Raw genomic sequence first — 15,201 nt, forward strand, 5'->3', positions numbered from 1 at the left:
CAGCCCAGAGATGGTCCCATCCACAAGGGGCCTTTCCCCTTGATCACTAATTGAGAAAATGCCTTACAGTTGGATCTCATGGAGGCATTTCCTCAATTGAAGCTCCTTTCTCTGTGATAACTCCAGCTGTGGCAAGTTGACACAAAACTAGCCAGTACACCCACAAACAAAGACACCCCAACAAACTCACATCAAACACCTTCTGAGAAAGTCCAGGAAGCTGGAATCGTAGGTTTTCACCACCATCGTGAGATCCTTGGAATCTGGGTATCTTTTTCCCCCTCTGTTGTTGTTTATATTTTTGGGAAGACCTTTGGAATCTTCAGAGAAACAGCATTCTGTATTTAGTTCCAGGTATAAATATTGCCCAATCACTTCTAGCTGTCCACTCAAACCTGCTGCTTCCTGAAGGCCTCTCTGCAGCTCTTTTGTCCCCTTCTGATGTGCCTTCCCCATCCCACCCTTCTCCACCCACCCACCTACCCAAACACATCATAGCCTCAACAGGCTGAAATAGTTCACAGTGATCACAATGATGCCAAATACAACTTGTCCTACAAACCTGACTGTTCTGTGTCTCCTCCCCACCACACGCTGTTCAATAGTTTAAATCACTTGCTGCCTCTGACCATTGTTAGGTGATATTAGAGATGCTAATGATAAAAATAAACTTCAAATGTCCAAAGTATCCACCTCTAGGTAGAAGGATGTTGTATCTTCGTGGGTTGTCTTTGCCTTTGCTCAATTCTCACTAGCCCAATAAAGTAAAAATGAGGCCATTCATGGAGCAGAACAAAGCAAGACATTTAAGGAAATGAGCTTTCATTTACCAACCACAGAAGCTCACTTAATTGTTCAAAATTTTGTCAACAATTGGAGTGTTCTGGCTCTAGAAGACCTGGCTAGGAATGGCCTTTCTTTGGCTCTTTCTGCTGAGTAAGACCTTTACCAAATGTGTGAGGTCCAGATGGTTCTAAAGATGGCCTAAGGATGTTTTGTGAAATCCTTTGAAGGAGAAACCATTCAACTGCACACTGAGATGCTTGCATGATGCTCAGAAGAGCTGGCCACGTTGACTTAACACCTTGTAAAGCGATATGAGCTGATGAGTGTGAGCAATAGGGGTATTTACTGTCTGTGTGCTTCACTGTGTTCTCAGAACTCAGTGTTTGTGTGATGGACATTGTGGAGGCCAAATCATGTTCTTCTGTTATTTCCCCCCTGCCCCTGGTCTCACTGTGTGGCCTTGGCATGTCTGGAACTCAAAGATCACACTGTCCTTGAACTCACTGAGATCCACCTGCCTCTGCCTCCTGAGTGCTGGGATTGAAGGTGTAGATCCCCATGCCCAACTCTGTTCCATTCAGTTTGTAACCAGTGTCATTTTCAGAGCCTCCAAAATATCTACTCTGACTAAATTCCTAGAAGAGAGACTTTCAGAAATGTGTGTATGGGAATTTGTGGACATGGGTTATCCTTGTCTTTATAAGGTTATGAATGGACCAGAATTGTATGGGGGCCTGTAAACCCACACTACTCCTGTTTCCTGCTAGAGGTAGCACCTGCACTGGCCTTCTTTCCATGTTACTTTAAGCAAAGTAAAACAAACAAACAAAACAGGAGGATTTAAGCACACATCCCTTTAAGTAACTTAGCGTCATTATGCAATTGTTCTTGTCCAGATTTTTTCTCTTCTCTGGTCCCAGTTCCTATCTAACCCTTCTCCTCCATCTCCTTTGTGCTACCTGGTATACTTCTCACACTACCCTGAGGCAGTATCTCTTTCTTGGTGAGTAGGAGTGTAACCCAAATTAGCTGGGGCTTGAGAAACCACAGAAGTGAAAAAGTGTTTCCCACAGTCACCCTGTTCAAAAGAGTCACAAAAAGCTGCTATTAGAAACACAAGACCCATGGGTCATAGAGGAGACTCATAGGAACCAGCATTTTGGTTAATACCCAAATGACCCTAAAGTTGGGCAACAATGGAATAGATACTACTCACGGTAACATCAAGGAGACCAAGATGTGGGTGTTGCTATGAAAGTCTACTGCAAGACCTAAGCATGACAACGATGGTAGAACATCTACCTTCTCTAGTGTCTAGGATGCTGTGTTCTCCTGTCCTTATTCCCCCATTGGACGTGTCTCATGACATGTCTTGAGGTTTAGGACATGACTCTTCCCTGGTGTGATAGTCTAGCAAAAGGAAGTACCTTCTGTTCCCCACTATTCTTCTATCAAATTCAAAGCCCAGAGGCTCAGTCCTCCACGCAGCTAGCGGGAAGAGCAGGTGTCATCAAAAGTCCAGCTCATCGGTTCACCCGGGAACATGTCAGCCAGACCCTGTACTTGTCCTCAAGGTGAGTGCTGTGCTCAGGAAACAAGGACACTGCCCTGCCCAAAGGTTAAGTCTTCACTTCTCTAGCCAGGAATATGAGGTGACCCTTGAGAGGCTGAAAACCTGGAATGTCATGCATGGGACAGGCCAACCATAATGGAGTACTTCTGCTTTCTGGGCCTTCCACTTTCAGTTTCTAGATCCTGGCGAATCCAAGGAAACTGAGGGAGGGGCCAGGAGGTCAGAAGCTTGTTAGTGACTGGTGCAGAGGAAACCAGTGCATGCTGGACTGAAACAGTTTCGTCCTAGTGGCTCTCTTTGGGAATCATCTTTACTCCCCTGTTGATGGAGAAGGCTGAGAGTAATGTGTGATGACTTATTTGCCTCTGATTTTTGAGGCCATTCCCAAGTCAAGAATCAGAAAGGACTAAGATAATCCAGATTGCATAGCTGGTGCATGTCTGTCAGCTAGCCTGACCACGGTGGCTGCTTAGCAATGCCCTTGTCTCTGCTCCTTCTTGTCTGCTTTCCTTCCCTCTACTTGGGCAACCCTCAGAGGCTGAGTTTGGAATGAAGTGTGGCGAGCTACAGCCAAGCTCATTAGTCCCAGAAGGCCACTCAGAAGCTTCAGGAAGTCCCTGAAGCAGATTACTTCTCTCCCCAAACATAGGAGCTGTAAGAACTGCCTAGAGATAACTTTCTTGCCAGGAAGAAGCAGAGATCAGCTGCGCTACCTAGAAGAGGACCTGCCCGCTTGGGCTGCCTAAAAGAGACACTCTCCAACATCTTGAGCTGCCTGCATCTTCTGCAGTGAGCTTCAGAGTTACAGTTTTCACATGCTATCACCTGTGCTTGGCCTGGAGTGATGTGGCTATGTTCAGGTCCTGCCTGCTCTAAAACCAGTGCATACCCCTGTAGGTAACCCAAGTAAAACACATTGGATCACCAATTGGACTTGGTTGCTATTTATACTTTAGTCTGTCATAAGTTACCTAGCTGGGGTGAATAGACATTTGCTCACACCACCCCAGGAATAATGTCACAACAATAGTACCTGATGATACTGAACTCTGGCATCCCTGTGTATGCGTGAACCCACACACACATAGACCCCACCCCTGCACATGTAAACATGCTATTACTACTACTACTACTAATAATAATTATAATAACAATAACAATAACAATGTATTCTCCATTAATGGCGGAGTATAACAGTAGAAATATCCACTATGCCAGAAGTTTCTGCCCTGATTTCCCCACACAGTACAAAGCAAGAGAGGCCAAGTTGTTTGGGAAGCACCTCTAGAAGAGGCTATGGTTTTACTCTTTCATGGTTACAGTACTAGCTGGCAGATCTGAGGAACTGGGTCTTCCATGCTCGTGGGTATTATATGGTCGAGACCCCTTCCCACTGTGAGACACCATCTGTCACACCAAGGGCACCATTTATCATCTCTTCAACTCCTCACTACACTTTATTATAGGACCAGAAGAAAGAAAAATCTGTCTGCCAGTCTGCTTGCCTGTTTGCCTGCCTAGGGTATGGTAGGTGTCTTCAAGGCCAGTGACACATCACTGAACCCAACTGGACAAAGAGAATAAGACCGTGGGACTTACCAAAGAATACCTGTCTCCTGGAGGCTGTCTGGGTGAAGTGGGCAGGTGGCAGGCCCAGCACCTTCAACAAGTACAGTGTGGCTGTGTCACTATTGCGGAGTCACAAGTTCAAAACCTGTCAAGATCTAGGTGCGACTTTAGCCAGATTTTTGTCTTTCACTTATAAGGACCAAGAGATTTAATTAACAGCATTAAGTGGCAGGTTAAGCCCAGAGACTAGGTTTTATAAATCCTATTCCAGGCTACCTCGGTATCCTAAGAATGAACACTGGCCATGCTAAACAGGTAAGACACTGTGGAAGTGTCCAGACCCCTGTCTGCCCATGGGGACCACAGAGAATGAGGAGTGACTTCTCCCAGCATGGAGCCACTGGGTTGGGGTGGGGGATTGCGGGAGGAGGAGGAGATCAGATCCTTAGAAGACAAAAGAACTTTCTGGAGAGAAGAATTAGTCCTGACTAGTCACTGTTTTCTCTGAAACAGAACAGCTCTCCCTCAGCCCTGGTTGGCAGACATGGGCTTGGCATAGCCCTGCCTTCCAGTTCTGCCACCCTTCAGAGTTTCTAGTAGGGGCACAGCGCACACCCACACCCCCCGTCTCCCAGGTGCTAGAATTGGGCATGGTTCAGGGGCACTTCAGACTCAGCAACATCTCCAGCAGTCCACTGCAAACAATGTGGTACGCCATAAAGATATACCCAAGGCTGGACCCCTGGTTTGCAAACACCAAGACTTGTGTTAACTCCATCATAACTTCCGTTTCCAGCTATTTTGCCTATTTGGCTTTTCAAGGAGAAAGAAGAACAAAGCAAAGGGTGCAGTTGTTTAAAAAGAGCACAGCCCCCTGAGTTTCGGGTAGATTTGGAGAGTAACAGATCACACCAGCTTCAGTATCGTCATCATCATCATCATCATCATGTCTGTGCATTTGAAAGACTATCATTACAATTTTATTTTAAAATGCCAATATTTACAGTGAGAGGAAGAACATCATGGGTAACTATTTTAATCATGATGAAAAAGTTAGCTCTCATCTCAGCAAAATCCAAGAGGTACAACATTTCAAAACTACTTTCAGAAGTGGAGGCATGTGCATGGCACTGCCCTTGCTGGGTCTGATGAACCCCAGAGCCTGAGGATGGATGTTATCCCAGGAAGTCAGCCATGCTGGTGGCCGGCTCTCCCCCCTCACCTCCATGATGCAAGCCAGCTGCTCCACCTCGTTCTCCCCAGGGAACAGTGGATATCCGGTGTACAGCTCCGCCATGATGCAGCCCAGGCTCCACATGTCAATGGCCATGTTATAGGGGTGGCCCAGAATCACCTCTGGGGATCGGTAGAACCGGCTCTGGATGTATGTATACACTGTGGGAGAAGGGGAGGGAAAGCTGATGCCTCTGTGGTAACCAATGCAGAGCTCCACCCTCATAAAGGCCCCTCCCTCTCTGTGGGCTTCTCAGGAAGAAGTGTGGGTCCCATTGCGTCATCTACCCATAGACTAATCCTTCCAGCTGCTGATAGTTATCACCATTCTATGGATAAGGAACTCCAGAGGAGTAAATTCCAAGGAAATACATTTAATTCGACTTTTTAAAGAATAAAACAAAATAATCAAAAGAAAGAAGAAAACAACCCTACCCCCCCCCCAGGGAGGGTGTATTTAATTTTAAATACCTGTTTTAAAATTATAACAGGAATTTAACTGGGTGGTGGTACACACCTGTGAGTCCAGCATCTGAGAGGTAGAGGCAGGAGGAGCAGGGGGATCGCTGGTTCCAGGCCAGCCTGAGATACATGGCCAGATGCGGTCTCACTTTTGTGAGACAATACTGGGGGTTTGGGTTCTTTTTATTTCCCCCAGACTAATGAATGACATATAACCGGGACATATTCTCTAAGTCAGACTTATAAAAGGCAAAGGGGCAGATAACCAAGCAAATTAAGTTCAGTGAAAGTTGATATGAATAGGCTCTAGGGTTTCTTTCTAGGTTCTAGCTGGAAAAAACAAAGTGCAAGGTCCAGAGAATGAATCAAAGGCGGTGAAACCTAAACTGTAGAGTGGTTATTTTCTAAATTGCAAGCTCCTGAGCTGCATGTAAAGGTGAACACCTGAGAACTATAATGTTCCAGAGCCCTGGAGTGATTGATTCTAAACAATCTAGTCTAAGCCTAGTCAGCTTGGGGACCCAGTGTTCAGGGGTCATTCCATAGCTTCGGCCTATGAGAAGTTCAGAGCGTTTACATGCTCTTTGGATATAACCCTTTCCTTTTTCAGATGACTGTCTCAGAGACGTGAAGCACCTAGCTCAAAAGCCATCAGTTGTGATACCTAGGTCCAGATGACTATCTCAGAGACGTGAAACACCCCTAGCTCAAAAGCCATCAGTTGCGATGGCTGAATCGAGGCTAACGACCCAGGTAGCCTGGTGTGCAAAGAGACAGAACTTAAAATAGCAGAACTCAGACAGGGAGGCAGGGGTCCTACCTTTCTGGTGTTCATAACAGCTTGACCCAAAGTCAATAACTTTAACAGTGACTTGGCCCCTCTGGTATAGCACAATATTTTCCTGGAAAGAAGAAGTATGTTGATTTAAGGTTTTATTAAAGTTTATTTAAGTTACCGTTGCCTGGGCTTTCTCCCCAGAGAAACATTTTTTTACCTCTTTGTCACTCCTGGATACAGATGGCCCCGTTCACATACAACCACCTCAAAACTCGTCTTCCCATAGTTTCTCCACAACTCATTGTCCTTCCTCTCTTCCCAATGGGGGGGGGGGCTTCCCATTGACTTGTGGTCTTTATCTGATTTTGACCCAGTATTTACTGGTTTGCATTCCTTCATTTGCATATATTGTGTCTCTTCCCCCATTGGTTGTGTAAAAAAAAAAAAAAAAACCTCCTGATGATTATGGGTTTATTTACATGCTCCTTGGTAACCTGGTCCTATGCTTGGCTTGCACGAGGTCTTACAAGTGCTGTTGGCTGAATATATGTAATGTTTATAAGAAACGCTATTGCACTGGGCGGTGGTGGTGCACGCCTTTAATCCCAGCACTTGGGAGGCAGAGGCAGGCGGATTACTGAGTTCGAGGCCAGCCTGGTCTACAAAGTAAGTTCCAGGACAGCCAGGGCTACACAGAGAAACCCTGTCTCGAAAAACAAAAACAAAAAAAAAAACAAAAAAAGAGAGGAAGAAAGAAAGAAAGAAATGCTATTGCTGGGGTGGGGGTGGGGGGGGAAACACCCTCATAGAAGCAGGGGGAGGAAGGATAGCATAGGGGGTTTCGAGGGGGGTGGGGAGGGACAGACTGGGAGAGGGGATAATATTTGAAATGTAAATAAAGAAAATATCCAATAAAAAAAGAAATGCTACTGCTAATACTCTCTTATGATAGTATAGAACCCGTGAATGAACCAGTAAATAGATAACAGAAATAAAGCTAGGTAGTTAGGTAGATAGACAGACAGACAGACAGACAGAGTTTGAGGGTGCCAGATGTTACATAGTCAAGGCAGAGCTCTGGGCTCTTGTCTCAGTGTGACACTGTGCTGGCAAAGGCTAAAAGAACAATGTCCTAACTGTGTCTCAAGGATCTCCTTTCAGAAGGTTGCTTATGGTGCTCTTAACAAAGGCACAGCAAAGACAAATGCACAGCAAAGCCAATCCGAAGCCTCTAGCACCTCAAACGAAGTACTTTTCAGAACTGCTGTTAACCCAGGGAAGATAGGTAACAGAAACCTTAAAAGAACAAGAATTTCTTGTGTCTCCAGCCCAATGGAGAGACTCCATCACTGGATGGGGCTGGCCATAGGCTATGCCTTGGATCTCACATATCCCCACTAACTGGTGTGCTGCAAGCTTAGTTGCTGGCCTGCATCTAGGGGAGGCAGAGGGAACTTTAGGAGGTGGGGTCTAATTGGAGGAGGTTTGCTCATGGTGGGCAGGGCAGGGGCTGGCAGTGAAGGGGAATTTTGTGAACTAGCACTTTCCTCAATTCTCATCCTTCCTGGCCACCACGAAATGAATAGGTTCACTCTCCAGGGGTCCTCTGTTGTGGTATTCTGCTTTGCCAGAGTTCCAAAAGCGATGGTGCCAACCAACCTTGGGTTGAAGCCATCAGCCCAAACAGACCTTTCCTCCTCCTCCTTAGACGCTGATTTGCATAAGTATTTTGTCACAGCAATGGAAGACTGACAGACACAGCCACCCCCTCTCCACTCTTACTGGGAAATTGTTCTCTTAGAAAGGAGCAAAGCTATGGGAACTCAAGACTTGTGTACCATAAACGTTAAAGGCACAACCCTGCCTTTTAATACATAGTCACGAAACGCCTCTCTGGTCTGTTTAACACTTGACTCATGTCTCAAAGAAATCTGTTATCTGATAATTTGGCTGGGGGAAACCTTGTGAATTCAGTCCCCTAAATCTAAAGACCATAGTTAGTATGGGATCTTTTGGAGCTGGGAAACTGAGGACTTGGACCTCAGTGTGGTAAATAAATCAATCTATTTCCTTTTTTTTTTTTTAAACGAGTCTCCAGTCATGACAGCATCTATCTTGAAAATCTTTGATCACAAAAACGTAATCCCAGAACTTAAGAATTTTCAAGAAGAAATTAGCCACATTTGGGGATGAAGAGGGGAGAGTGAGACCAAAGAGGAATGGTCACCCATCGGTGCGTTAGGCTGGGTTTTGAAGCAGCTCTTTATACTTTGTTCCAAGCCGCTGCTTGAATTGACAGCCATCACCCATTCCACAATCACCTGCTGCTTTCTATTTCTGGTATCAGGTTCTGTGTTATGTCCTGGGGACATAATGGGGAGAAGTGGTACCTGTTCTGGGGAAGAAATTGTAGTCTAGTGAACAATTTATAGCCAGAGGTCTATAGGAACAATTTATAGCCAGGCCCAGTGGTGCATGCGGGTAGTTCCAGCAATTGAGCAAGTAGAAACAAGAGGATCAGGAGTCCAAGGCCAGCCTCAGCTAAGTGTGGTGCTTGAGGACAGCATGAGTTATATGAAACCTTGGCTCAAAAACAAAACAAAACAACACAACAAACCAAAAACCCCAAAGAAGCAATTACTAAATAAAACAACCAGTGCATCTGTAGAGCTATGTGTATAATGCCAGCCAGGCTGAGAATTGAATGGAGACCATCTGGTTGTTTGTGTGCCACGTCCAGGAGTCCATCATATTTTGAATATGCAAATCTGCATATTTTGAACATGCAAATTTGCATATCTCGAATATGCAAATTTGCATAAGGCGATTATGCAAGTTTGCATATTTGAATATGCAAAGTGTGAATTCCTTTGGGATGAGCTTACCTTTACGCATCATGATGGGTCTTTCCAGCATGACTGTGCAGGATTTACTCCAATAAGATTTTACTGGCGTTGTGGAGGCACAGTTAGGAGAGCGAGCTCCAGTTCTTTCATTAGTTACACAGCAATAAATATTGGGGGAAAGGGAATCTAAGGCAGGGTGCCCCGTATCCCAGGCTGGTCTTGAACTCTCTTGTGTAGCTGAGGCTGATTTTTGAACTCCTCATCTACCACCACCCCTAACTAACAAGAACACTGTTAAGGGCTGCCGTGACTGATGATTGGAAGTAACAACTGAGTGAATCTAGACTCCCAGGGTATCTTGTAAGTGTGCCTGGATGCTCAAGACACCAGACATACCACCACTTCTGAAGGAAAGCTCTCAAGCCTTCCTATTCCTAGATACCTCAATATGTCACCTCGGTCCTCACTGCATCTCCACCTATAAATGAACAGTGCCAGGCATCCACCCCTGGAAAACAATGGTGGCAGCCAGCCGCGCCAGGTGGGCAGAGTTTGTACTCACCGGCTTGAGGTCACAGTGGATGATTTTCTCTACATAAAGCATGTGTAAGCATTTCAAAATGGAAAAGGTAAAGCGCCGAACTATGGACAGATTGAAGCCTTGAAAGCTGTTATTCTTCATCAGCTCATACAGGTTGATTCTGGAACACAGAGGGAGAGAAAGAGTAATGTAGATGGCTGTCGAAACATCAGACTCAGCTTGGACACATGGATAACCTGGTCGATTGGTTTCCCTCTAATAGCAAACCAATTGCAAGCCAGGAGGCAAAGCTGCACACACTGCCATAGTTTCTCAAGCTCTTGGATATGACCCAGGGAACCCTCAACAAAGTAGCCACTCTTATAGGCTTTGACAAGTACTTCAGAGTCATGAATGAGGACAGTCCAACAGAAGCTCAGGCAAGCCAGGGAGCCTGCACTCTACCAAAGGTAAATGTGGCTACTTGGTCCCTTCACTGTGCTCTTAAAAGGGTGAAAGCTGCCACTCCCCATACCATCCTCTTGGTTCTCTATAGGAGCAGAAGTCTGCAACGTTCCATAAAGCCATGCTGCATTGTATGAAGTCTGCTGACATAATTACAAGTCTCAAAAATGGATGCTAAGCATTTTAAAAAGAAACACACGTTTGTGAACTGATGGCTTTTATTTTCTGTGCAGCCTTCAAGATGGGGACAGGAAGGAAAGAACATGCGACAATACCGGGCCACTTCCTTCCCCTCTTTCATTTCAGAGGGTATCTGTCTGTGACAACATTTTGGAAACCATTCATTCTTGGCAGTACAGTACAGAGAGGAAAGCTGAGTCTAGAAACCATGGCCTTTGGCCCTCAGCCACTTCCCCAACTTAGCTGGGCTTCTCATAACTCTTTTGAGTACAGTGACATCCTTCCCGGGTACTGTAATAATTGGGTAAGAGAGGCAGTCTGTCCTATCTATCTTACCCCAGAAAAGATAATTCATGTGTGCACAATGGAGAGTAAACTACATTCTATACATTGAAACAGTGGACAGCATGTTCACTTGCCTGGTGAATGGAGCAGGTTTCCTAACAGTGTAAAGAAAACGTCAAGCTACTAATTCAATAACCCAGGAACACATGACCACAGAGAGATCTATTGATTATACTCAGACATTTGCTGCCAATCTACATAAATCAGGTTCCTGTTTTCTTACATTAAAAAAAAAAAATCTGTTCTTGCCTTTACTCAAAATCCAAGTCCTTAGAACATCCTAGGCAGCCTGTGGTTCTGTGTTCAAGCCTCTGCTCTGCAAGACTGGAAAACCAGGACATGGGGACACAAAGCAAAGCAATGTCCTTTTCAGTATGTCTCCATTTCGATCATGAGGGCAAGTGGCTACGCTATGTCACCTACTCCAACACTCAACATCTGGAAAGCCCGACAGATGCATTTAAGCAACCAGGCTTTACTGAGGCATGGGGTAAGATGTCCCCTTTCAGTCTCATACTCCTTTCTATCGGAGTGGCTCCTATGCCCACTTCAGTCATTAACTACCACAGCCAGAAAAGCCTTGCATTTGGACCTCAGTTTCTCTTCTGCCACTTATGCAACCACTTATAATATAACAAAGAAGAGTCTGACCCCAGGAGCTCAAAGGTGATACAGAGGTGATTCCGGAAGTAGAAGAAATCCTTCATGTGGACCACATTGTGGTTGTTGTCTTTGTCCTTCCTTCTGAGGGCTTCCAGGATCTTCAGCTCCACCAGAGCCTGATGGTGAAATCTGAGGTGATTGGGGAGTGACCAAGGTGGTGGGCAATGAGGACAGAAATCACACAAAATGCACATCATGTCACAATGTGGTAGACAGTCCTGAATCCCACCCCAGGGTCCCAAGAATATCTAGGATGTCAGGAGTGCATCCTAAACGCCATTATTGCTTCTCCTTACCCCGTGTGATATCAGACAGGCAGAGAGAGAAACAAGCAGAGCCAAAGAGATTTGAGAAGAGCAGTGGCAGAGAGCTGGCTTCTGGAGAGAGCTGGAGCCACACAGTCCAATTCCCAGGCCCTATGTTGCCTATCAAGTCACACCTCTTTTTGTTCCTGATGATTTTCAGGGCCACCAACTCATTGTTTTTGTGATCCAAGCACTTGGCCACCTGTCCAAAGGACCCTTTCCCGATCATCTCCAGAACCTCATATCGGTAGGCAATGTGGTCATGCAGGACCTGCAGAAGTCAGGCCAGCAGTGAGGGACAGAATGGTGAGCTCTTGGATTCACCCTATCCGAGGGCCCCTAGATCCCACTACCCAGATCCTGGCCCACTCTTGGAAGGACAGTGGTTCTGAACTCCTGCTCTCAACTTACCACCTCATAAATAGTTAGGCTGTTTGGATCCCAGACCACACATATGGTACCAGGAAGTGTCCCACAAGGCTGAATCCCTGTCTCATAGTGTAAGGAGCATGGAGTGTTCTTTGAGGGACACTTGTGTTTCTGTATGATTAGGACCTACAGCAGAAATAGGATTAGCTCCACTCTGACCCTTGCTATATATACCATTAAGTATAGATGAGGAAGTTTGCTGTCTGCTTTGCCATTTCTTGACTAGAAATCTCCTCCTCCATTTATATAGATTTAATTCTGTCCTGAGAAAGTAAAATTTGGGCCTTTTTTGGCTAAGAAGAAAAAGTATCTTCGCAAAGACAGAATCATCCTCCAAGTCTCTATAGGAAAGCAGAAAGCAGGCATTCAGTCAAAGCCAGATGAAGTTGTCGGTTGAAGACTTGAGCTCAAGGGCTTCAGACAAGCCACTTGCTCACTCTGAGATAAAGTACCCTAATCTTTAAAGGCACCGGATGCAGAATAGCTGGTGTCTGAGGTCCTCCAGCTGTGTGAATTTCTCGTTTCTAGTGTGGAACTTACGAGTCTGGGAGGACAGAGGATGAGTGTTGCCATGGATTTCATGACGTGCTTTGTGAATGCGTACACGGTGGTGGTTCTATTCATACAGGAGGAATCAGCACCATGAATTTAAGTATGTACAATTTCATCAACATGGGAGTGTGTGTGTGTGTGTAAATGAAATAAAGATACAGGTTGGAGCCTATAGAGAGCACCCATTAATAACCCCGTCCCTACTACCACATCCAAAAAGAGACTCTAAGACTTGACTGAGATCCAGTGCATTCTCTAAGCTCATGGCTAATTCCTTCACAGGGAGCTTGAAAGATTAGGGAAGAAGTGGGTGATGGTGTCTGGGGAAAGTTGTATCCATGATTTGTAAGCAAGGACCCATTAATCCCTGGACCTTTGTGTATATGCACATTACTTTAGGGCTGGGGGTGAGGAATGAGGACCCATGCTTTTATCAAACTTCCAACAGAAGTCATAAAATGGTTGAGAACCTGGTCTCTCATGGAGTCTGTACCGGAAACTCCATGACTGTTCCTCTAAGTGTGCTCTGGCTGATGGCTCAAGTATGGCGTATAATTGTAAAATCCCTTATCCATCATACCTTGCTGGGTAACAACCTTACTTTAACAAGATCCCCAGTTGGTTTGTGTACACAGTAGCTTGAGAAGCAGGGCTTACATGCCACTAAGAAAATTTACTACTTCTAAGAAGCCATCAAAGACTTATCTTCTAAAACCAAGTTACAATGAGAAGTTAGATAGCCAGAGCATGGCAGATGAAACATCACTTTAACACATTATCAAAAGTAGGGACCACTGCTCTGATTCTATGTTCAGGCTGGGAGAAGCCTTCACCCCTTGGACTGCAGAGGAGCCATAGAGAGATAGAAGAGGTGCTGTTGGGTTCAGTATTTGGAAAACAAAATGAAGTTACATATTTTGTACCTGAGACCACAACGTTTTGTTTTGTTTCTGATGTAAAAATGACTGATACTATAAAATAGGAAGAGAGTCCACAGATGGGGTTTGTATGAGAGAGAATAAGAAAGAAAACACTAGAGTGACATCTTACTCCTTTCTTAATGGGGTCCCCACTACCACATCAAATGGTGGGGTTATTGTGAGGAGCCTCTAGTAGTTCACACCACATACAAATATAAACCTGTTACCCCAGCATTTAAATAATAGAAGGTGTGTACAATGAACCACATATTTTCCTCTGTGTGTGTGTGTGTGTTTTAAATATGGCATCTCTTTTAGGACCCATTAGAATCCTTTTGGGAACCTATCCCACAGTGCATCCGTACAAAGTACTGCAAAATATCCCCTTTCTGCTTTCCTCCTGGTACAATCTTTCCCACCCCCAACTGCCTCCCCCCCGCCCCCATTCCCGAGGCATTCCCATAACCCCATCCCCACGGCGTTCCCATAACCCAGCACCTTCATATAGGAACCGTGCTCATCATCAAAGCTTGTCTTGCTGAACTTCTCTGGAATCACGTTGAGCTTCTTGGCTTCAAGGCCCAGGAACCACAGCTCTGAGTAGCCCAGGATTTCGCTTTGCTCATAAGGGGACAGCTGATTCTTAAAGAACTTTAGGGCCTCTGTAGTGAGAATCATCACCAGCTCAGTTCAGTCTCAGGGGTGTTTGCCCCCCCCCTGCCCGCAAAGATTCCGTCCAGTTCATGGAACATCTTCCCAGCAAGGACCACGCACCGGATGGCTCACCCAAAGAAGCATTAAAAAGGATAAATGCCAAGAAATGTTTAGCAACCAAAGACTATGAGCTGCCACAGCTTGGGTCACACTGAAACAGCAGACAGGTGAAGGTGTTATTTGTTCATGCTACACACAGAGAGGACTTGAAAATGATGTTTCCTGGAGCCAGACTAGTAGTGCAAACACGCCTGATATAGCACTGTCCTGGCAGGTCTTCCCACTCAAATCTGTGCTATCTGTGCTGAGTCAGCCTGCCAGCAGCTCAAGGCACAGGGAAGAACCTGTCTATGCTAGATGGTCAGGTCACAGCAGGGGTGTGTGTGTGTGTGTGTGTGTGTGTGTGTGTGTGTGTGTGTGTTAGGGAAGGGATATTGTTGTCTTAGTTAGGGTTTCTATTCCTGCACAAACATCATGACTAAGAAGCAGTTGGGGAGGAAAGGGTTTATTCGGCTTACACTTCCATACTGCTGTTCATCACCAAGGAAGTCAGAACTGGAACTCAAGCAGGTCAGGAAGCAGGAGCTGATGCAGAGGCCATGGAGGGATGTTCTTTACTGGCTTGCCTCCCCTGGCTTGCTCAACCTGCTCTCTTATAGAACCAAGACTACCAGCCCAGAGATGGTCCCACCCACAAGGGGCCTTTCCCCCTTGATCACTAATTGAGAAAATGCTTTACAGATGGATATCATGAAGGCACTTCCCCAACTGAAGCTCCTTTCTCTGTGATAACTCCAGCTTGTGTCAAGTAGACACAAAACCAACCAGTACAATTGTGGATGATAGTCAACTTTAATAATT

At 45.5% G+C, this 15,201-nt stretch overlaps 1 protein-coding gene across 4 annotated transcripts in view; it reads right to left on the reverse strand.

Moving 5' to 3' along the window:
* Nucleotides 1-15,201, reverse strand: part of Dyrk4 (dual specificity tyrosine phosphorylation regulated kinase 4) — a 41,838-nt gene that overhangs the window by 4,651 nt on the left and 21,986 nt on the right. For all 4 annotated transcript variants that reach the window (XM_021164973.1, XM_021164972.1, XM_021164971.1 and 1 more), the window contains 8 exons: nt 14,125-14,288; nt 11,860-11,996; nt 11,409-11,549; nt 9,810-9,948; nt 6,444-6,525; nt 5,151-5,323; nt 3,959-4,019; nt 191-320 (listed from right to left, as the gene is read on the reverse strand). In XM_021164973.1, coding sequence (XP_021020632.1) covers nt 191-320; nt 3,959-4,019; nt 5,151-5,323; nt 6,444-6,525; nt 9,810-9,948; nt 11,409-11,549; nt 11,860-11,996; nt 14,125-14,288 — 1,027 coding nt within the window. The remainder of the gene's footprint in view (nt 1-190; nt 321-3,958; nt 4,020-5,150; nt 5,324-6,443; nt 6,526-9,809; nt 9,949-11,408; nt 11,550-11,859; nt 11,997-14,124; nt 14,289-15,201) is intronic.

Source organism: Mus caroli, chromosome 6 (assembly GCF_900094665.2).
Source record: "Mus caroli chromosome 6, CAROLI_EIJ_v1.1, whole genome shotgun sequence".
Classification (NCBI taxonomy): Eukaryota; Metazoa; Chordata; class Mammalia; order Rodentia; family Muridae; genus Mus; species Mus caroli.